Source organism: Papio anubis, chromosome 16 (genome assembly GCF_008728515.1).
Source record: "Papio anubis isolate 15944 chromosome 16, Panubis1.0, whole genome shotgun sequence".
Taxonomy (NCBI): Eukaryota; Metazoa; Chordata; class Mammalia; order Primates; family Cercopithecidae; genus Papio; species Papio anubis.
Window position 1 is genome coordinate 79,345,085 of NC_044991.1, and position 24,090 is coordinate 79,369,174.

The 24,090-nt window shown below is 46.8% G+C and overlaps 1 protein-coding gene across 7 annotated transcripts in view; it reads right to left on the minus strand.

Annotated features, from left to right (window-relative positions):
* Nucleotides 1–20,932, minus strand: part of ZFP64 (ZFP64 zinc finger protein) — a 96,343-nt gene extending 75,411 nt beyond the window's left edge. For 2 of the 7 annotated variants that reach the window (XM_009215923.2, XM_003904603.3), the window contains exons 1-2: nucleotides 20,538–20,726; nucleotides 15,777–16,016 (exon numbers count right to left, since the gene is read on the minus strand). In XM_009215923.2, coding sequence (XP_009214187.2) covers nucleotides 15,777–16,016; nucleotides 20,538–20,583 — 286 coding nt within the window. In that variant the 5' untranslated portion in view covers nucleotides 20,584–20,726. Of the gene's footprint in view, nucleotides 1–1,555; nucleotides 2,625–5,228; nucleotides 6,750–15,776; nucleotides 16,017–20,537 lie in introns of those variants that run through there. The other 5 variants (XM_021920921.2, XM_021920924.2, XM_021920922.2 and 2 more) reach the window with 5 other exon arrangements.
* Between the last annotated feature and the right edge of the window lie 3,158 nt (nucleotides 20,933–24,090).

A 24,090-nucleotide genomic window follows, 5' to 3' on the forward strand; every position in this document is an offset into this window, starting at 1 on the left:
TGTAATACCAGCTACCTGGGAGGCTGAGGCAGGAGAATTGCTTGAACCTGGGAGGCGGAGGTTGCAGTGAGCCCAGATCACGCCACTGCACTCCAGCCTGGGCAACAAGAGCAAAATTCCATCTCAAAAAAAAAAAAAAATTTAATGTAGTCCCATTTGTCTATTTTCACTTTTGTTTCCTGTGCTTTGGTGTCTTGGAGAGGAAGCAGGAAGCATCATGAGTGGGTAGGTTAAACACAGCAAACGGCCGGGTGTGGTGGCTCATGCCTGTAATCCTGGCACTTTGGGAGGCTGAGGCGGACGGCTCATTTGAGGTCAGGAGTTTGAGACCAGCCTGGCCAACATGGTGAGACCCTGTCTCTACTAAAAACACAAAAATTAGTCAGGTGTGCTGGTGCGCACCTGTAGTCCCAGCTACTCAGGAGGCTGAGGCAGGAGAATCGCTTGGACCTGGGAGACAGAGGTTGCAGTGAGCTGAGATCATGCCACTACACTCCAGTCTGGGTGACAGAGGCAGACCGTCTCAAACAAGCAAACAAACAAAAAAACAACAAACAAACCAAAAACAGCAAAGGGATTCAGGAACCCAGGTGCAGGGATTATTTTGGGGGCAGGGCTAATCCCATGTAACCTGAGTCATCCCAAAGTAGATGGCTATAGACCAGAAAGGGTGTGCTCCAGAGCTTAGGCTGTGAGGTCTTACCTCCTTGATCCTCAGTTTCTTTACCTGGAGAATGGGGACAATTTCCATTCCTGTCTCCTAGGACGTTGTGACCATCAGAAACCAGGCATGTAAAGTTGCTGTTGCTGTTGACTTTATTCACTAATTTATTCAGCAAATGTTTATGAGGTACGGTACTGACTGTGTGCCAGGAACTGTTCTAAGCACTAGAAACAGAGCCGTGACCCAAAGAGACAAAAATCCCTGCCCTCATGGAGCTGACATTCTAGTTAGGAGTGGTGCAGGCAATAAGTATTTCAATACACAGTGTGTAAATCAGGTGGTGTAAATATTATGGAGAAAAATAAAGCAGACTTTGGGAGGCTGAGACGGGCGGATCACGAGGTCAGGAGATCGAGACTATCCTGGCTAACACAGTGAAACCCCGTCTCTACTAAAAAATACAAAAAAACTAGCCGGGCGAGGTGGCAGGCGCCTGTAGATCCAGCTACTCGGGAGGCTGAGGCAGGAGAATGGCGTGAACCCAGGAGGCGGAGCTTGCAGTGAGCTGAGATCCGGCCACTGCACTCAGCCTGGGCGACAGGGCGAGACTCTGTCTCAAAAAAAAAGAAAAAAGAAAAAGAAAGCAGGGAAGGGAACCAGAAAATGCTGGTGGGCATGCACTTTTTTTGTTTGCTTGTTTTTTTGTTTTTTGAGACAGAGTATTGCTTTGCGCAGTGGCATGATGTCCACTCACTGCAAGTTCCGCCTCCCAAGTTGGACCAACTTGGGTATGTGCATGTGATTTGATGCTGGAGTCGCCACTCATTGACAGGGGGGTGTGTGTGTGTGTGTCTGTGTGTGTGTGTACAGTCAGATTGACCCTAGACCAACCTCTGTCTCCACTCGATAGCTGTAGAGCCTTGACCAAGTCACTTCTCTGCTCTTCAGTTCTTTTGTTGGTAAAATGGGGATACTGCAGTGATCTCAGAGCTTAGATCTTGTTCTAGTAAAGATTCAAGGGAAGGATAAGGCATACTGCGAGCCGGGCACACTGCAAGTTCTTGAGAGTTCTCAGTGGACATTATGGTAACCATGCACAATAGGTTATTATTTATCTTTATTCAGGTTTGGCATAATGAGTGACATGGGCCTTGGGGAATCTCAGAGCACCCTAGAAGAAAGTGAAATGCCCCACATCTGCTGAGGCAGGATGACTCATAACCTTGGGGGGAAGTGCTTCCAGTAGAGGCGTGACTTGCCCACCCCCTAAGAATATTCTCTAGTCCCTCTTTTCAACGAGGATGCAGCAAGAGCCACCTCTTTATGTAGGGGTCTTATGTCTAACTTTTTACAAGAGCTCAGGGCTTCAGCCCCTACCCTGGTATGGCCATTAAAATCACGCCTCCTGTTTAGTGAGATCAGACCCTGTCCCCGATACCACAAGAAGCTCACAGCCTCATACACCTGCTGCTGCTTTTGGTTTTGTTTTCTGGCTTCAGGGGATTTCCCTTCTTTCCTGCGTGTTCAGGTGTGCATCTGAGAATTGCTTATTGTATTTAGTTCTGGTGTGTAGCAGGGACATACTGAGTTGTCTGATCATGATGCTGCTTAAAATGTACGACTGTTATATGAATTTCATAGATAATCTAAATCTATTTCTCTGAAGTTTGTCTCTGTGGCATCTTAGGGCTCACATGAACCAACCATAGCTCCTTTTCTACCAAATTGCCTTTCAGACATCTCAAGACAGCTTTGCTATCTCCCTATCTAATTTGCTTCCTCCTTCCCTTCTTCAACTTAAAAATTCCATTTAACAAATCCTTTTCTCTTTTTAAATTACAATGTTAATTTTTGCAAAATAAAAGTTAACACGAATTTTAGGATTTTCTTCTCTACATAGAAAAGTGCAGAGAAGAAAAAACTAGGCTAAGTTTTTTTTTGTTGTTGTTGTCCAGGCTCATGCCTGTAATCCCAGCAATTTGGGAGGCTGAGGCAGGATGATCACTTGAGACCAGGAGTTTGAGATCAGCCTGAGCAACAAAGGGAGATGCCATCTCCACAAAAACATATAAAAAATAGCTGGGTGTGATGGTGTGTGCCTGTAGTCCCAGCTAATTGTGGGGCTGAGGTAGAAGGATGGCTTAAGCTCAGGAGTTCTAGGCTGCAGTGAGCTAGGATGGCACCAGTGCACTCCAGCCTGGGTGACAGAGCAAGGCTGTCTCTAGAGAAACAAAAGAAAGAACTTCCCAATGCTGTCAAAACATGGCAATACACATCCTTGCTTTTTTTTGAGATGGAGTCTGGCTCTGTTGCCTAGGCTGAAGTGCAGTGGTGTAGTCTTGGCTCACAGCAACCTCCGCCACCCAGATTCAAGTGATTCTCCTGCCTCAGTCTGCCAAATAGCTGGGACTAAAGGTGCATGCCACCAGGCCCGGCTAATTTTTGTATTTTTAGCAGAGATGGGGGTTTCACCATGTTGGCCAGGATCGTCTTGAACTCCTGACCTCAAGTAATCTGCCTGCCTCGACCTCCCAAAGTGCTGGGATTACAGATGTGAGCCACCGGTGCCCAGCCTACATCCTTACTTTTTATACAAAGCTCCTATCGCTACTGTGATTAAATACTTACTTGAGAAATTATTTAATGACTATTCTCTCTTCTATTTGGTTGGAGGAGTTAAGTGAGGACAGACCCTTGTTTGATTAAATACTTACTTGAGAAATTATTTAATGACTATTCTGTCTTCTATTTGGTTGGAGGAGTTAAGTGAGGACAGACCCTTGTTTCTTTCCATTACTGTTCCCCGTGCACCGACCACAGAACCAGGTGAAGGGGAGGAGATCAAAGAACATTTGTTGAATTAATGATCAGCTAAAGGACTAATCTCTTTTATATAGAGAAAATATATTCTAAGGCTGGGCGCGGTGGCTCACGCCTGTAATCCCAGCACTTTGGGAGGCTGAGGCAGGCAGATCACCTGAGGTCAGGAGTTCGAGACCAGCCTGGTCAACATGGCAAAACCTCATCTGTGTTTTGTAAAGATACAAAAATTAGCTGGGTGTGGTGGTGGGTACCTGTAATCCCAGCTACTCGGGAGGCTGAGGCAGGAGAATTGCTTGAACCTGGGAGGCAGAGGTTACAGCGAGCCAAGATCACATCATTGCTCTCCAGCCTGGGCAACAGAGCGAGACTCCGTCTCAAAACAAATAAAAAAGAAAATATATTTTAAAAGTATAAAATCTATCTTTAAAGTATAAAACTAGGATCATGGCTTAAATCATTTTATTTTTTTTAATGAAACATTTGCCATGTTAAAACATCATGTTGTCATTCATCGAAAACACAACCTCTAATGGCCACATAATATTTCATCATTTTGGTTGCTGAATAGTTTAATTAACCATTTCCCTTTCTTGGACATGGAGGAGATATCTACGAATTGACTTTTGTGAGTAAAACCTGTCCAGAAGTTTAAATTTATCCCTCGTTTCTTTGAGTACATTCCTTGAAATTGAAGAGTTGGGTTAAAATGGTACGAATGTTTTATTACTTGGTGATTATATAACATCCTTTCAGAAAACTGAAATAATTTGCATTTTCCCCTTAACCTTGGCTGTCACAGAGAGACTTGACAGGACAAAATGAGATCACTTGAGTTTAATTTGCATTTCCTTTATATGTAATTAGTGAGATTAAACTCCCTTTCAACATTTATTCTTCCAATGACATGCCTTATTTGGTGAACTTCCTGTTTATTTTATTAGCTCGTTTTTTTTTCTATTGGAATTTTTATTTTTTTCTTGATTTGTAAATGCTTTTTACAGATTAAGGATACTGTCTTGTTTTGTTTTGTTTTGTTTTTGAGAGTCTGGCTCTATCTCCCAGGCTGGAGGGCAGTGGCATGTGCCTCCCGCGTGCCTGGGATTCCAGGCACCCACCACCACGCCCGGCTAATTTTTGTATTTTAGTAGAGACAGGGAGTCACCATGTTGGCCAGGCTGGTCTCAAACTCCTGACCTCAAGGGATCTGAGAGCCTAGGGCTCCCAAAGTGCTGGAATTACAGGCGTGAGCCACCAGATAGGGAATTCTTAGTTTACATTTGGGATACTTGCCTGGAGATCAAGAACCCTAAATGAGAATCCTAAGCATGAACAACACTGCAAAAAACAACACACACAAAAAAATCAAGAGACCTGAATATATGATAATATCCTGCTGGGCGCGGTGGCGCATGCCTGGAATCCCAGCACTTAGGGAGGCCGGAGGACGAAGGATCGCTTGAGCCCGGGAGTTCAAGACCAGGCTGGTCAACATGGCGAAACCCCGTCTCCACAAAAAATACAAAAATGACCTGGGTGTGCTGGCACACACCTGTTATCCCAGCTACTTGAGAAGCTGAGGCAGGAGAATCTCTTGAACCCGGAAGGCAGAGGTTGCAGTGAGCCGCGATCGCAGCACTACGCTCCAGCCTGGGTGACAGAGCGAGACTCCGACCCCCTCCCTTCCCACCCCTGCTCCCAAAAGAATTCACTTTCTGAGAGAAAATTCACCCTTTTCACTTACGCTGTTCCCAAAGCGCCTTTACCGTCCACAGTGGGCGTTAGACCGGCCCAAACGCCCCTCCCCAGGGGTGAGCCCTGGTGGAAACCCTGACCACGCCCCTGCTCTGCCATCGCTGATTGGTGCAGTGGAAGACACCTGACAGCAATTGGGCCAATCGACTCTCTTGCTCTGAAATTGAATCCTGCAGCCCGGCGTATTGGCGGCTGCCGTTAAGTACCAACTATGACCCAGGCTGAGGTGGGAGCATAGCTTGAGCCCAAGAGTTCGAGTCCAACCTGGGCGAGAGAGTGAGACCTTCCCCCCCACCGTCCAATCTCTTAAAAGAACCCAAACTGGGACTAAGACGCTCAGGTTTGGTGTGGACTTTCGTTCTGAACAAAGAAGGCATAAACTTTGGGAATGGTCACGGGGGCAGTAGTGCTTCTCCAGCCACAGTCTCTCTAAAACGCGGATTCTGATCAGCAGTTCTGGATGGGGCCGAGATTCTGCCTTCCCAGCATTTCCAACAAGCCCTTTGAGCTGTACGGTCTAGAAAACCCTAAAATATTTCTAGCTTCTGGTTCAATCTCTTTTTGAGATCCAGCTGCGTGCCTGCCTGTAATTCTCCCTTATGCCTATATCCTTCTAAACAAAGTCTCCCCTCTGGCTTGAATTATAGTCAAAGTAGGGGGTCTGTTCTAAGCAAATGAACAGTCCTATGTAACAGAAAATTAACTTGCCCTACACTGGGACTTCACCAAATAGGAAAAAAACCGTAAGTGGAACAGAGCTCCCTCCCACAGTGGGCCGTTCATTCATTCCTCAGATCTGTTGAGCAGCTATTGTGAACTAGACTCTAGTGCCCGTGGGTTTCCATCCCTTCAACCCCTTCTGGTTGAGTGGTTCTCATACTTGATCATGCATCACAGATTCTGATGCAGAGATTTGGGGTAAAGCTTAGATATCTTTATAGCTGTATTTTAAACACATTTTCCAGGTAATTTTTTGCACAGCAGCATTTGAGAACTGCCACTCTAGTCCCTTTAACGGGGCAGTGGTAGGAACGTGGCCCTGCAGAAGGGGCTTGGGATTGGGTTCCACTGGTAGGACCCTTCTCTTTGTCCCTTGGCAGCCTCGCTGCCTCCACTACAGTGCAACTGGGCAAAGCCGTGTGTCCCAATTTTGGCCAGCAGGATGTGGATTTTGGGAGTTTATCAGAGCATTTCCTCCCTGATACAGATAAGTTGCTCCTTTCCCCGTTTGTGGGTGTGCCTGAGAGATCTGATGCCCAAGGCATTAGCCGCCACTATGCGGCCATGGGGAGGGCAGGAGGGCAAAGGATAAAAGCCCACCACAGAGAACAGGGGGGAGATGCAAAGAACTCCGCACCTTTGAGCTGCCGAACTGACCTTGCCTGTTCTGGCTGTGAGAGATAATACATGTCTTAACTGTTCTGTGCACTTTTAGTTTGCTGTTATTAAGAGCAACAGAGGCCGGGCATGATGGCTCATGCCTGTAATCCCAACACTTTGGGAGGCCAAGGCAGGCAGATAACGAGGTCAGAAGTTTGAGGCCAGCCTGACCAACATGGTGAAACCCCATCTCTACTAAAAAATACAAAAATTAGTGGGCGTGGCAGCGGGCGCCTGTAATCCCAGCTACTCAGGAAGCAGAGGCAGGAGAATCGCTTGAGCCTGGAGGGCAGAGGTTGCAGTGAGCCAAGATCGCACCACTGCACTCCAGCCTGGGCGACAGAGCGAACCTCCGTCTCAAAAAAAAAAGCAACCGAAAGCATCTGACCTGACCCACCACTCCCTGGCTGGTTGAGATTCCCAGGACCCTGCTCAGACCCCCTAATATATTATCCCCAGGAAGGGTCTGGATATCTGCATTTTTCAGCAAAGCTCAGATGATTCTTATGCACAAGCAAGTCTGAGAAACGTTGCAGTGAGGAATTTACTAAGTGGCAGTACTGATTAAGAGCGCAGGTTCTGCAGCCGGACAGCCTATGTTTGAGACCCAGTTCTGCCACTTTCTGTTTCTGTCATCTGGCCAAGTTATTTAACCCCTCTGTGCCTTGGTTTCATCATTGGTAAAATGGGGATAATAATTATTACTACCTAACTTTTGGTTATGAAAAACTACTTCATACAGAGTACTTAGAAAAGTGCATGGCATAGAATAAGCACTGTATAAGAATTTGCTATTATTGTTTCCAGAGCCTGGCAATCACTACATAGTTTGTCTTACTAAATCACTCATGTGCTCACGAACTTTATGGATCCCCAGCTCCTTCAGAATAAAGGCCAGAGCTGAAGCACAACCCCCACCACGTTCCCCTGTGCCATCTCTAGCCACTGTTTTCCAATCTTGCCCCAATCTTCCCCCACCCCCTCCAAACCACCATTAGGAAATGCCCCCTTTCCCACCATCTTTCTCCCAACAGCCAATGGGTCTTTCAAAGTCGGTTATACATTTGCTTTCATTCACAATTCTCTTCCCTGACTTTCCCAGTTGGAACCAATAGACTCTGTGAATTCTTCGCACCTTTAAGACGGCACTTGTCACAAACAGCCGGACTTCAATGTCTTACAACTAAATCCTCTTCCCCTCCCCGAGGGGCTTGGAATTCTCCAATGGCAAGCATCTCCATTATCTGAGTTCCATCATTTGCCACACAACAGCCCTAAAGCCACTGATACAGTTTGGCTGTGTCCCATCCAAATCTCATCTTGAATTTAACTCCTACAATTCCCACGTGTCATGGGAGGAACCCAGTGGGAAGTGACTGAAGTTTGGGGGCAGGTCTTCCTGCACTGTTCTTGTGATAGTGAATGAGTCTTATGAGAGCTGATGGTTTTAAAAAGGGGGGTGTCCGTGCACAAGCTCTTATCTCTTGTCTGCTGCTCTTCAAGACGTGTCTTTCACCTTCTGCCATGACTGTGAGACCTCCCCAGCCATGTGGAACTGTGAGTCCAATAAGCCTCTTTCTTTTGTAAACTGTTCAGTCTCTGGTATGTCTTCGATCAGGAGCATGAAAACTGCAGATCTCACCATCCTCTCACCACCTGTTTATTAGTCGCTACATTAATAAAAGCCACCGTCACCAAGTCCTCATTGATGGGGCACATGCCATACACACCATGTGCTTCAGACACATGAACACATTTAATCCTCACAGCCGCCCTTTTCCGCCCTCATTCAATAGCTGTTTTATTGAGTGCCTATGATGTGCCAGACCTGGTGTTGGGTTGTGGGAAAATAAGACTGATTAGGTCTCTGCATGCAGGGAGATTTACAGTCTAGTAACCTAGAAATTGAGCCACTAATTTGGGGCTCACAGACCAAACTGAACCTTCAGATTCTTTTTTTAGGCTTTCAAAATCAATTAGGCGGGCAGGGCCTTCCCTGTGTCATTGTCCTCTGGCCAAAGACCAACAGAGACACCCCTGTTGCTGAATAAGTTTATTACTCATTGCAATAAGGGAAACCTTAGAAGGTGTTAGAAAGAACTTATTTTATTTTAGGTTTGGGCTCATGTTAGATGCTTTTGGAGGAGGTTCAAGAAAACCTGCATCAGAGGCACCAGCAAGTGGGGCTAATTCTATGATTTGTTATTTTAATAAATATTATCAAGAGGGAAAGAAGGCTAGATAGAGCAAGACTCAAATTTTAATAGGCAAAGAGGTAACTGTCACTCAGATTGACAGAGGGGAGGAGGACGTTTGGTATTTTGTGGCTTGGACAGTGTTCCCATTTTGTCTGGGCTCACACATGATGACAGATGTGGTTTTATTTTCGTCTTGCCCACCAAGATCAGAGTGGGCTGGTCTGATGTTGGTGTTTTGTGAAACTGTGAACAACTGTGTATGTTCAACAGTAGAACAGCATGGCCTACCTGTGGGCCAGCCCAGTTCCTAGCAATACCAAGACCCAGCTGATCATGGCTGCTAGCTGTCAGGGGCTGCTGTCCTCTTTCTCTGCTAGTTGGCCACAGGCCCTCTCCCTCTCTATGGTAGTATCTGCTGCTGCAAACGCCACCGCTGACTGCCCTTGGAATCACGTCGGAATTCACTTCTCTAATTAAAGACTAATTAGTTAACAATTGTGATACATGCTAGCTGAGAAAACAGAAACCTAATTGTGGGAGTAGGGAAAAAGGGAAATCAGAGCTGGCTTCTAGGTAGAGGTGACTTTTAACCTGGGACTTAAAGAGTAAGAATTAGCCAGAAATGGCCAAAAAAAAAAAAAAAAAAAAATCATTCTTGGTCAAGTGATCAATTCAATTAATATTGACTGAGGGCTTGCCAGGAGCTCTGTGCTAACATTATCCACGTGCTGTTTTGTTTACTTTCACAGCCTCCTGATTTGGTAATGAGAGCTAACAGTGACAGCTCAAAATGGCTTCCATGTAGGACCCACTGAAGCCCACTGAGGCCTACTGAAGCCTGGCTTGAACCCTCGGAGATGAGTTCTAGCATCACTTTCATTTTACTATTGTGGAAATGGAAACACGGTGTAAGTAATCTGCCCAAGGTCACGTGGTTAGCAAGTGGTACAGCCAGGATGTGAACCCAAGCAGTCTGTCTCAGGACCCCAGACTCTTCATTACCAAACCCTGTTCCCTCTCTGCTTATTTTTTTATTTTTGTTTTTTATTATTTATTTATTTATTTATATTTGAGATGGATTCTTGCTCTGTCGCCCAGGCTGGAGTGCAATGGCGCAATCTCTGCTCACTGCAACTTCTACCTCCCGGGTTCAAGCGATTCTCCTGCCTCAGCCTCCTGAGTAGCTAGGATTACAGGCACCTACCACCATGCCCGACTAATTTTTGTAGTTTTAGTAGAGATGGGGTTTCACCACATTGGCCAGGCTGGTCTCGAACTCCTGACCTTGTGATCCACCCACCTCAGCCTCCCAAAGTGTTGGGATTATAGGCGTGAGCCACCGCGCCCAGCCCTCTCTGTTTACTTTTAGCCTCACTTTGAAATGAATGTAATGTAATTTGCCATGGTCATGGGGTTCCTAAGGCCTTATGCAGCCAGGATTCAAACTCAGGGACCTGACTCCAAAGCCCCATGATTTGAAGCCATGGACTTAGAAAATGCACATGGGATGTATTTCCACCAGCATCCACATCTAATTTTACGGCTCCCATATGAAAATCCTTAAATCATATGCCAGACAATGGGCAGCTTTCAAAGCTAGCAGGCAGATAATAAATTTTACTTTAAACCCAAGTATTATCAGGCAGAGGAGACATAGGAGAAGAGCGAGAAACAGTTTGGCTTAATCAAGGACAAACGAGTCTGGAAAATGTCCAGATGAGGATATCTGCAGAAATCCACTATTTGGGGGGTTGGACTGTGGTTTTGAGCAGTGAATAACTGTCTAACCTGGCTGAGACCCAGAATCTCCCAGGAGCTTGTTAAAAATACAGATACCTGAGCCTCAGCTCCAGACATTCAGCTTCAGGAGGTGGAGCCCGGGCACCAGTATCCTTAACAAGCTCCCAGGGGATCTTGGTCCATAGGCAGGTCTGGGAACTGCCAGTCAATGGAAACTTGAAGCACAATAGGGGGAACTGCACCCAGAAAACCAATCTAATAAGTGTAAAAAAGAAAAGAAAGCAGAATTCTGCTTGTTTAGTTGGCACAGAGGCAGGAACCATCAGGAGGAGCAGCTGAGTCAGGCAGAGACAACGTACGCTGCAGATCTCACCATCCTTTTGCCACCTGTTTATTAGTCTCTAAAATTAATAAAAGCGATCGCTCATGAACCCAATTTCTCTATCTCAGGTCCTTTATGTGGATTATCGCAGAATTCTCACAATAACCCAATGATGATTAGGTATTATAACCTCTTTTTACAGATGGGGACTGGTAAGTGAGAGGGAGAGTAAATGATTTGCCCACAGCCTACGGCTGTTAGGTGGTGGATTGGGATGCAAGTCCAACAGTCTGTCTCTGAGCTTGGTCCTCCCTTCAGCACTGTGCAGGGGAGGGCTCTGTGTGCCAGGCACAAACAGGACTCCGGGACTGGCCTGAGCATTCAGGGCAGTCAACAAAACTCAGGCATGGCAAGATCCAATGATCGCAGGGCCGTGGAAATGCTAAGAGGAGGGCAAACTTCTTTGAACAAAGAAATAGAAGTGCTGGGTGCAGTGGCTCATGCCTGTAATCCTAGCACTTTGGGAGCCCAAGATGGGAGGATCATTTTAGCCCAGGAGTTCAAGACCAGCCTGTGCAACGTAGCAAAACCCTATCAATAATTTAAAAATTGGCTGGATGTGGTGGTGCATGCCTGTAGCCCCAGCTTCTTGGGAGGCTGAGGTGGGAGGACTGCTTGAGCACAGGAGATCAAGGCTGCAGTGAGCCATGATTGTACTACTGCACTCCAGCCTGAGCAACAGAGCAAGACTCTGTCTCAAAAAACAAAACAAACAAACAAAAAAACTAGGAGGACAAAGAAGGGAGCCGTTATTTTGTTGTGAGGTCAGCTTCACTGATGTATATGAGATTTGAGCAGTTGTTCACACCCAACAAATAATAAGTGCCTTGGTGTTGGGATCCAGTGGTGAACAGGAGCAGGGCTTACAGGTCAGGGATGGAGATAGACTTTAAAGTCATTCCTCTATGAATCATTTAAATATGGGACATGACCTGATCTGGGAAAAGAGTGAGTGGTGCAGGGAAGGGGTCTTTGAGAAAATGCCCTTAAGCCCAGCTCTGATGTAAGAATTAAGGCAGTTCCAGGCAGAAGGAACAACACAGGCAACGTCTGAGCCTGGAGGAAATGTGGCTCATTCCAGAAACAGAAAGGCGTTCATCATGGCTGCTGCAATAGAGAGGGGAGGGGAGTGTCCCCAAGAGGAAGGCAGACCCTTTTTTGTGAAGATTGTCATGAAACTTAAGGTCTTGAGGTTGACTTGGCATCAGCCAGGCCAACGTGCGAAAGGTATTTCAGGCAAAGGAAAAAGCATCAGCGAAGGCTCAGAGCCCAGAAAGAAGCAACGGCCCCAAGGAAAAAGTGTGGGCCTGGAAGCCTCCCACAGGGCAGGGCATCCATTTTTACATGGCTCCCACCCAATGTGAGAGGTACCGGGATTTTGGTTTTTGAGGACAAGAAAGCAAACACTGTCCTCACGAAGAAGGCCACTAGGATAAGGGGCAAAACACATGTCCCAGGACTGTCCCGAAGTTCTGATGGGACCTTGGCCATGTCCCTTCCCCAAAGGTAGCTTTGCTTGATCCTGGTGCAAAATAATTAGGTCCTACCAGGCCCACCTTTAAGGATTTTCTGGTATTCACCTTTTCTTGGTGACTTCCTTTAAGATGGGAATGAAGGAGACAGTGGGAAGATCTCAGTGTTCTTTTGTTAAGGTTTGTAAGGGGATCAGTTTTATTGTATTTCAAAATGTCTAATGTTTAAAAAACTCAGCAGAAACATTATTTTAGATGCATTAAAAAAAACCCCACAAAACTTTGCTTATTGCCAAAAAAATTCAAACATCACCCCAGTAGATACCTCATAAGGGGAAAGTTGGTTTCCTGACTTTTTTTTTTTTTTTTTAAATGGACTCTCACTCACTCTGTTGCCCAGTGGGGAGTGCAGTGGCACTATCACTGCAGCCTCCGCCTCCTGGGTTTAAGAGATTCTCGTGCCTCGGTCTCCAAAGTACAGGGACTATAGGCGTGTGCCACCGTGCCTGGCCAATTTTTGTATTTTTACTAGAGATGAGGTTTCACCATGTTGGCCAGGCTGGTCTTGAAATCCTGACCTCAAGTGATCCGCCTTGGTCTCCCAAAGTGCTGGGACTACAGGCATGAGCCACCGCGCCTGGCCCTGACTTCTGGTGCTCCTAACTCTTCAGTTCCAGACTATTGGGTAAACATTCTCTCAGAACAAGCTAGAAGAACCTTATGGACTCAGTCAGGCTCAGAGATGTATTGTTTGGCAACAAAGTTTTATATTTGGAAAATTTCACATTTTCAGCTTCTCTGAAAAACTGAAATATCGAACTGGCTGGATGTAACGAACAGCTGCACTTTTGGATGAGGCATGTGTGATTTCTCCACTTCACCACAGTCCCCACCACTCTCTGACACCTCCCCCAAAGACAACTTCTCTCATTTACATCACCTGCCCCATCCCTGTTCGAGAAACTTCCCTGAAATATAAGACCATATACTATGTAGGCTTCCTTTTTTTTTTATATATATATGCCTTGAGAATCTTTCTGTGACTACACACAGATCTAAATCTCCTCCTTTCCAATGCTAAGTCATATTCCATGGTTGGAATCTTTGATATTTATTTGTTTCTTTAAATCCCTCTTTTTAATTTTATTTTATTTAAGAAACAGGGTTTCCCTTGTCACCCAGGCTGGAGTGCAGTGGTACGATCATAACTCACTGCAGCCTCAAACTCCTGGGCTCAAGCGATCCTCCTGCCTTAACCTCCTGAGCAGCTAGGACTACAAGTACCTGCTATCGTGCCTGACTAATTTTTAAAATTTAATGTAGAGGTGGGGTCTTGCTATGTGGACCAGACTGGTCTTGAACGCCTGGCCTCAAGCGATCCTCCAGCCTTGCCCTCATAAAGGGCTGGGATTACAGGTGTGAGCCACCGCACCTGGCCATCTCTAACTCTCTCTTGATGTATACATACAAAGGTTCCACTTTCTCTATAGTACATGCTGTAAATGAATATCCTTGCACATTTGTTTATGAAGTTTTTTATTTTTGTTTTTTTGAGACAGACTCTCACTCTGTTGCCCAGGTTGGAGTGCAGTGGCATGATCTCAGCTCACTGCAACCTCCACCTCCCAGGTTCAAGCAATTCTCCTGCCTTAGCCTCCCGAGTAGCTGGGATTACGGGCATGTGGCACCATGCTGGGCTAGTTTTCATATTTTCTGTAGAGAAGGTGTTTTGCCATATTGGCCAGACTGGTCACAAACTCCTGACCTCAGGTGATCCACCCACCTTGGCATCCCAAAGTGCTGGGATTACAGGCGTGAGCCACCGTGCCTAGCCTGTTCATGAAGTTTTATAGGATGAATACCTAGCTGCAGGCTTATTGGATAAATGTCTTTATGTACATTTTAAAACTAAGAAATTTTAAATTTAAGATTTGAAAGCTATCACAAAATTGTCCAGGTTATAAGAATTTACATCCCCAGAAAATGAAATCAATGTCCTTCCCCAAGCCTTGTTCAGATTTGCATTTTTGTAATTACTAAGGTGACCAAACCTCCCTTTATGGCCAGTTGTCCCCTGTATATCATCCACTGATCTTTTCACTTTGCACTTTTTTTTTTGTTTTTTTTTTTTGAGACGAAGTCTCGCTCTTGTCCCCCAGGCTGGAGTGCAAAGGCACGATCTCGGCTCACTGCAACCTCCGCCTCCCGGGTTCAAGCGATTCTCCTGCCTCAGCCTCCCAAGTAGCTGGGATTACAGGCGACTGCCACCACGCCCAGCTAATTTTTGTATTTTTAGTAGAGACGGGGTTTCAGCATGCTGGCCAGGCTGGTCTAGAACTACTGACCTCAGGTGATCCGCCCGCCTCAGCCTCCCAAAGTGTTGGGATTACAGGCGTGAGCCACTGCGCCTGGCCTCCACTTTGCACTTTTTATATTTTACTGGTTTTAGCAGTTCTTTGTATAAGAGGGATATTGGGCCTTAATTATATATGCCACAAATTTTTCCCCAAGATGATTGTCTTTAGACTTTGCATTTTACTTTAGAAAACTTGTAACTTCATTTGCAATCACATATGTGATTCTTTTTCTTTGAGGGGGTGGTCCATAACCTGCTTTCTTTGGTAGGCATATTAGTATGTTTTTTAGAATCAAATGCCTTTAGCTAAGGAATGCATTCTCTGTTTCCCCACAAGACCCAGTACGATCCCATAAATAGGCTACTTCATAATTTTAAAGTTATCTTCCTGCCCCTTAAGACAAATTACACAGGTATAACTGTGTGTATATGTGTTTGTGGGTATATCTCCTCTAGGACTTTTATGGTTTTTTTATGCACATTTAAATTTTTGACCCATCTGTAATTTATTTTTGGTGGAGTGAGTGTACACAACAGAGAACAGGGATGTTTTCCTCATCAGCAGCACAAGGGGGAGGAGATACCAATGCCTGTTTATAGATTTTTTTTAAAACAACAACAGGCTTTTTGGCCCTTTACACAAGTAAATGCAAACTCAAGGATTGTAGCCATACTTCTACCACCCAAAACAACCACTTTTTTTTATTGCAATGTATTTTCTGCTAGTTTTTTTTTTTCCTTAGTATACAGATTTTTCAGAAATCTTTTTTTTTTTGGTCTGTTTTTTATAACATGTGACAACATTTAAAACTGCTAACATTTAACGTTTTAACCTAGTAGCTCCCAAACCTGGCTGGGCAGCTGGCTTCCCGGTGGAGCTTGTTAAAAATAATGAATCAGCAACCCTAGGGGGTGGGCTCTGGGAATCCATATTTTTAACAAGTTCCATGGAGGTGTTTGAGACATAGCCAGGCCAACTCTGGCAGACTCCCCCATGCTGCAGCGGTACCTGTGATTGTCTGGGTCTCCGATGTGATGGTTCTGGTGGTGGTCTGAGTCTGGGTGGCAGGCACTGTTTCCTCCGATACAAACTGGACTGTGCTGGGGGCTGCCGCGGACGTGCCCGTCAGCTGGCAGCCACTTTGTTTGTGAGCTACAAAGGCATCCAGGTTGTTAAACTGCTGCTTGCAGATGCCGCAGATATGGATGTCGGGAGTCAGCTCCACCAGCACCGTTGTGCCACCTGGAACTCCATGGGACAAAGGGAAAGTAACAGATTAATTCCAAACAGCTTGGAATTCTAATGCAAACCAGATTCACAGTAGGAAGAAAAGGCATGGTGGCAGACATGGCTGAGTGGTGGTCCAGTATCCACTCCACCTTCCACTTCTTGCAATTGTGGCCCAGTATCCACTCCACCTTCCACTTCTCCTAATTGTGTCCTAGCAGCAAGGTATCATATTTCCACACAGAGATTTCTTGCCTTAGTTAAACCTGGGGAAAATTGGACATAATGTAAATACCTTAGAAATCTTCAGAAAATTGGCTGGGCACGGTGGCTCACACCTGCAATCCTGGCACTTTGGGAGGCTGAGGCAGGCGGATCACCTGAGGTCAGGAGTTCGAGACCAGCCTGGCCAACATGGTGAAATCCCGTCTCTACTAAAAATACAAAAATTAGCTGGGCATGGTGGTGCGTGCCTATAATCCCAGCTACTCAGGAGGCTGTGGCAGAAGAATCACTTGAACCCAGCAGGCGGAGGTTGCAGCAAGCTGAGATCCCACCATTGCACCCCCGCCTGGGGGACAAGAGTGAAACTCTGTTTCAAAAAAAAACAATTTTCAGAAAATTGTGATGCATAATTTTATCCAACCATATAGGCACAAAGGTATTCTTGTATTATTTAACTTGGGGAAAATTAGAAATAATGTATAGCAACCAACCACGTGATGGTTCATGCTGCATTGTTACCCATGGGACACTAGTCGCGTTGTTTGCAAGAAAGTTATTTGATATGCAGGGATGTCCTGCACTTTGCAGAACCAGCAGCCACCTTCTATCCTAACTAAAAGAAAATTATGAAAGATAATTATGAGATCCTCCCGCACATTTCAAACATACTCACCCAACACACATACTATGAGAACCACTAGTCTAAATAATCTTGGTTCCCTACAGACTTGTGAACTTCTCCAGCACAGAGCTGGAGGAGTTTCTGGGAAGAGTTTGGCGTTCGTGATAAAAAGGGAGGAGATGTGGCTAGCACTGTGCCCCTTTTCTTCTGGCTTTGGATGCAAATGTGATGCTGGGGCTTCTGTAGCCATCTTGTAACTATGAGGAAAATGCCGAGACCCCTATGGGCTCTGCCCTTTATTTCACTGATTCCCCTGATTCAACACTGCAATCAATCAATTCCAGATTTCATTAGACCAGTATAATTTGGGTTTCTGTTACTTGTAGCCAAAATTCATTCCTAACTGGCAGGGACATTATTTGTTTTGTTTTGTTTTGAGACGGAGTCTCTCTCTGTTGCCCAGGCTGGAGTGCAGTGGCGCGATCTCGGCTCACTGCAAGCTCTGCCTCCTGGGTTCACGCCATTCTCCTGCCTTAGCCTCCCGAGTAGCTGGGGCTACAGGTGCCCGCCACCATGCCCAGCTAATTTTTTGTATTTTTAGTAGAGACGGGGTTCACCGTGTTAGCCAGGATGGTCTCAATCTCCTGACCTCGTGATCTGCCTGCCTCGGCCTCCCAAAGTGCTGGGATTACAGGCATGAGCCACCGTGCCCGGCCGACATTATTTCTTGATACTAATCATATCAATAGTTAATACTATATTAATACCTGCAAAGCATAGTAACTGGCACTGTACTAGAAGGTACTATATAAATATTTGTTCAATAAAGACATAGCGGGTGGATCATGAGGTCAGGAGATCAAGACCATCCTGGCTAACATGGTGAAACCCCATCTCTACTAAAAATATACAAAAAAAAAAAAAAAAAATTAGCCGGGTGTGGTGGCACACACCTGTAATCCCAGCTACTAGGGAGGCTGAGGCAGGAGAATTGCTTGAACCTGGGAGGCGGAGGTTGCAGTGAGCTGAGATTGTGCCACTGCACTCCAAGCCTGGGCGACAGAGCAAGACTCCATCTCACATAAAATAAATAAATAAATAAATAAATAACTCATGTTTGTAAGAAAATTTAGAAGAAGCTTAAAAAGAAGGGGAAAATCACTCAATATTTCCATCTCTGCCTGCCATGAATATCATAAAATTTTTTTTTCCATTCATTTTCTTTACCCTTAAAAGTTGCATAAGATGGCTCACGCCTGTAATCCCAGCACTTTGGGAAGCCGAGGTGGGTGGATCACAAGGTCAAGAGATCAAGACCATCCTGGCCAACATGGTGAAACCCTGTCTCTACTAAAAATACAAAAATTAGCTGGGTGTGATGGCATGTGCCAGTAATCCCAGCTACTCAGGAGGCTGAGGCAGGAGAATCGCTTGAACCCAGGAGGTGGAGGTTGCAGTGAGCCAAGATCATGCCACTGCACTCCAGCCTGGTGACACAGCGAGACTCCGTCTCAAAAAAAAAAAAAAAAAAGTTTCATAAGATCATAGTATTATAAATATTCAGATAATAGTATAAAACTAATCCTTTTCCTAATTTTTTTAAATCTTTTTTTGAGATGGAGTTTTGCTCTTGTTGCCCAGGCTGGAGTGCAAGGGCGCGATCTTGGCTCACTGCAACCTCCGCTCCTGAGTTCAAGCGGTTCTCCTACCTCAGACTCCAGAGTATCTGGGATTACAGGCATGTGCCACCACACCCGGCTAATTTTGTATTTTTAGTAGAGACGGGGTTTCTTCATGTTGGTCAGGCTGGTCTCGAACTCCCAACCTCATGTGATCCACCTGCCTTGGCCTCCCAAAGTGCCACTCCACCTGGCTCCTTTTTCCTAAATATTGCATAAACATTGTGCTATATCATTAAAATCTCTTCATATATATCATTATTTAATGGCAATACATTATTCCATGGTGTCCATGCATCATAATCTTCTCAGCAACAATAAGGTATTTTCATAATTTCCAATTTTTCCCAAGTTAAATGATACAAGACTACCTTTGTGCATATATGGTTAAAATTATGCATCAAAATTTTCTGAAAATTTCTAAGATATTTACATTATGTCCAATTTTCCCTAGGTCTAACTAAGACAAGAAATCTCTGTTCAGAAATACAATTTGGTTCACTTGCTAAGGAGAATGGGCTGAGCACTGTGATAAGCCATCTTGCAGAGATACACTTAAGCACTTTGCAATCAATGGATGGAAGGAACCAAACCTTTTCTTCTTGGCAGCTACTGAGATATCCATGGAACTAACAAGGAAACAAGGAAGTGAGACATGAAGTAGCTTGCATTGCTGACGATTCCTTAATGATGGAACAGGACTGACATCCAGAACGGAATAATTTTAATAACAAATAATGTCACTGGTATGTGCAAAGTGCAAAAGTAATGACATAGACCTTCGTTAGAATCTTGACATTGTCACTTAACAATAGTGACTATAAGCTTGGGTTTTCTCATCTGAAAAATGGGAGAAGAGAGGTTTCTAATTCATGGTTTTCATTTGCTTGTTTGTTTTTAATTTCTCCAAGAAAAAACACGGGCTTGTTATGAGAATTAAATGGGATGGTGCTCATACCAGCACAGTCCCCCCTTCCCGCCAGTCCCCCAGCATGTTACCTGCTGGGGTTATTACTGAGGTACACTATTTAAACATGGACATATCTGAGCCCCACCTAGGAGATACTGAGTCATAACAGGGTGGGGTGAAGAGGATGGTGTTTAGGAAAATCTGTGCTTTTCACAGTCACGCAAGGAATACCCCGCCAAGTTTGGGACCCAGTGTCTTCCAAACCGTTAACAGTAGCAGCTAACAAGCTGGGAGCTTAATATGTGCCAGGTTTTCTGCAAACCCCTGGTAGACAGGTTCTCAAACTTCGTGTGCTTCAGAGTTGCCCAGGCAGCTACGAAGGGCAGCGGATCCCCAGCCCCACCCCCGAGATTGAATGGGTGGGGCCCAGAAAGCTGTTTTAAAATACACGCTCTCGCTCCCAGGTGGCTGGTTGCACTCAGTCTCTGGACCACACTTTGGGAAACAATGCACCAGGAGAAACCAGGGACTTGAAAAACGCTGATGTCCTCATCGGTTAAATAAAAACTGAACCCCAAACCCAAAGAAAGCGATCACGGCCCCGTTTCCCATTCAGATCCACCCTTAATGTGGAAAAGGCTTTGCAATGAGCCGGCAGGACCTCGTGAGACCTGGAGACTCCCCCAATCTCCAGGCTCTAATTTTGAGCCACTGAGGCAGAAGTTTTCCCATCAGTGTTGCCCCATTTACCCCAGATTCCTTCCTCTCTCCTGCCCGCCCCAAACTCCGCCTGGTGGGGCGGGAATGCCCTTAGGGGGTGGCGATTGTCTGAACGGCGTGCCCTCCCCCACCGTTCCCTTCCAAGGGGTCTCGCAAGGCTGGAGGGCGCCCCGCTTCTTGCGCCAGGTCGGGTGCGCCCCCACCCCAAGCCCATTCCGGCGCCCCCTGCACCGCGCGCCCGCCGCGGTCCCCGAGACGCGGCTCCCAGCCGTCACCCCGATTTCGGGGCCCCGGGCCTGCTGGCTGCGTCGCAAACGTGCTTGGGCCCGGGCCCCGGAGCGCGCACTGGGCCCCGGAGCGCGCACTGCGCCCGGAAAAGCACTTACTTTGCACGGAGCCCGCGAAGCTCTCGCCCTCGCTGCTCGCGTTCATGGCCGCAGACTAAGAGATCCCCGGCCGGCCGGGATGCCAAAGTGGGGGACGCTGATCTACATGGTGCAAGGACTTTTCCTTTTATTTTTCCACACCCCCCACCCTGCCTTCTCCCAACTCTGCGAGGCGGGGAGGACGGATGTAAAGCAAGCTGCACTTCCGCTGCCTAGAGGGCGCTGGCCGGGCCCGGAGCCCCAACCTGGCTTTGCAGCAGCGGCTCCCCGGGGAAGCGGCGGGCGAATCCCGAGGCCCAGGCCCGCGGAGACCCCCAACGTCCCCGGGGAGCTGGATGGCCACGCGCGTCCCGGCGTGCTGGGAGACCGTGGGTGGCGAGGGATGCGCCCCTGCCCGCACTCTGCGTTCTCCGCGGACGCGATTGGCCTCCCCGGCTCGGGGCGCCTTTTGCACCTGCAGCCCCAGGCTTCGGGCCCCAGCGCGGCAGTGCAGCAGCGCTGCTCCGGGGACGCCTGGGTGGTTTGCGGGGAGACCCGCGTGCGGCTGCCGTTGCGGGGTGGGTGCGCGGGGCGCGGCGGGCTCCGGAGAAACTCAGGTTGGGCGTCAGTGCTAGGCAAATCAGCAAAGCGCTGGGCGGGTCCCCTGCCCCGCTAGGGAGACTGAGAGGACCGCGATGAGCTGGGGTCGTAGCGCGAAGGGACCTCTGCTCCAGGAGCTGCCAACTTTATCGTGCATCACAGTCGCCTGAAAAGCTTGTTAGAACACACGCTGCTGGGCCCACCCGAGCGTTTCTGCTTCTGTAGGTCTGGGGCGAGGCCTGAGAACAAGCATTTCTAAGTTCCCAGGTGATGTCCCTAGTGTTGGTCGGCGGCCACACTCTGAGGACACTGCCCTCTCTGCTCTGTCCCTCATGTCTTACTACTACTCTCTCCCCTGGGCTCCTGAGTCAGCCCTATTGTCTCTGCCTATCCTCCCAAGCCTCAGACCTCTCCAGCCTCGAGGCATTTGCACATAGAGTCTGCCCTGCCTCTGAAGGTCAGCATTCAAATTCACACTCAGGGAGACCAGGCTTGGCCTAATCTTATCATTCAAATATTGCAGCTCCCTCCTCCCCACCCAACCACTCCCTGTCTCCTTCCTGTTTTTCTCTTCTCTTCTCTTCTTTCTTCTTTTTTTTAGAGAGGGGGTCTTGCTCTATCTCTCAGGCTGCAGTGCTGTGGTCGGATCCTAGCTCATTGCAGCCTCCAACTCCTGGGCTCAAGCAATCCTCCCAACAGGCGTGGGCCACCACCTTGGCTCACTTTAATTTTTATTTTTGTAGAGATGTTGCCCAGGCTGGTCTCGAACTCCTGGCCTCAAGCCATCCCCCTGCATCAGCCTCCCACATTGCTGGGACTACAGGTGTGAGCCACCATGCCTGGCCTGCTTTGTCCTTAAAAGGTACTACATGGAACATAATATGTATCTCTATGAATATGTATATCTATCTGCACATACAGATAGAATTTAATTGTATATTATCTTTGTTCTCCTCCCCCTTATTTTCAGTAAGTCCCTGTAAAAATGGGGATTAAAAAAATCTCTTTGCTTCACTAATGTAGTCCAGTGACTTGGCTGGTGCCTGACACATAGGAGGCTCTCGGTAAATATGGCTTGTATAAGAATGGGATTTCCCCTGCTGCTTCCTCTAAGGCTTAGTTTCTGCCTGCAGCGGCTGTTTGTTCTCAAGTGTTTGTGATGTGCCAGGCACTGGACTAGCCACTGGAGGTAGGCCAGGGAGGCAGTCAACATGAAATAATCAAATCAGTACTGTAATTATAGATAGATAGATAGATAGATAGATAGATAGATAGGATAGATAGATAGATAGATGGATGATATATATAGTACTTCCTGTTTTTTAAACCTTAAGTTCTGGGATACGTATGCAGAATGTGCAGGTTTGTTACATAGGTATACATGTGCCATGGTGGTTTGCTGCAACTATCAACCCCTCACCCAGGTTTTAAGCCCCATATGCATTAGGTATTTGTCCTAATGCTCTCCCTCCCCTTGCCCCCCACTCCCCGACAGGCCCCGGTGTGTGATGTTCCCCTCCCTGTGTCCATGTGTTCTCAATATTTTACTAGTGAAAAGGGCTCCAAAGACCATAAAATGGGGCTGTAATAGTGGCCGTAGAAGTGATCATGGTAGTCCTTTCTGAGCAGGTAATATCTGAACGAGGAGCTGGGGAGGGTGCAGCCATGTGAGGATGAGGTGGGAGCAATTCCAGCCTGAGGAACTGGTGGGAGCAAAAGCCCTGGAGCAGGAATGAGCTAGATGTAACTGGCTGTGGTCTGCCAGTCCCACTGCAGATCACATCACTCTCACCCTCCATTGCCCAAGCCAGCTCCCCCAGGCTCCTTGCTGTTGTTTAAACAAGCCCAACCCTTCCTGACCCAGGGACTCTGCATCTGCCCTCCCTCTGCCTGGATTGCTCTTCCTGGTCTTTGCAGGACTGACTATTTTAGGTCATCTAGCATCAAATGAAATGTCACCTTCCCGGAGAGACCTTCCTGTGTCTTACCTAAAGTATTCACTCCCCCTGCGACTCTACCACATCACCTTCATGATACCTATCTAGCTAACATGACCCAGGAGGGCACCGCAGCTTATGGCAATATTTATTTTTTATTCCTTGATGAATGTTTACATATGTGCACACCTGGGGAGCCCCCATCCAAGACAGACATTTCCAACCCTGGTCGGCTCCCTCATGCACCTTCCCAGCCAATAATACTATTCCAGCCGGGCAAGGTGGTTCACATCTGTAATCCCAGCACTTTGGGAGGCCAAGGCAGGCAGATCACCTGAGGTCAGGAGTTCGAGACCAGCCTGACCGATATAGCGAAACCCCATCTCTACAGTATAAAAATTAGCCAGGCTCGGTGGTGCATACCTGTAATCCCAGCTACTCCAGAGGCTGAGGCAGGAAAATTTCTTGATCCCAGGAGGCGGAGGTTGCAATGAGCTGAGATGGAGCCACTGCACTCCAGCCTGGCTGACAAGAGCGAGACTGTCTCAAAAAAATATAAATAAATAAACAAACAAATAAATAAGTAAAAATAATACTCTTCCCACTATCCAATCCCGCAGAGGTCACCATTTTAACTTCTATTGTCACGATTCCTTTTGTTGAGAGCAATACATCTCACATTTGCCTGAAGAGAAGCAGCATCTGGAGGGCTCGCTAAGGAATGAATTCTTGAGTCCCGACCCACGCTTACTGCATCAGAATTTTCTGGGGTAAGACCTGGTAATCTGCAAATATCTCAAAAGTGCCCCAGGTAATTCTTATCATGATGTAAGTCTGGGCCTTACTGGTTTGGTGGTTAAGTGTGTAGGTCCTGGAGTCAGGCTATTCCACTGCCATGCAAATCCTGGAGTTGCTGAACTAGAATTAGTTGCTTAACCTTGAGTAGGAGATTCAACTGCTCTGTGTCCCAGTTTTCTGTAGCTTGGAGATAGCAGTAGCACCTAGTTCATTAAGTTGTTTTGTAGGAGGAACCAGTC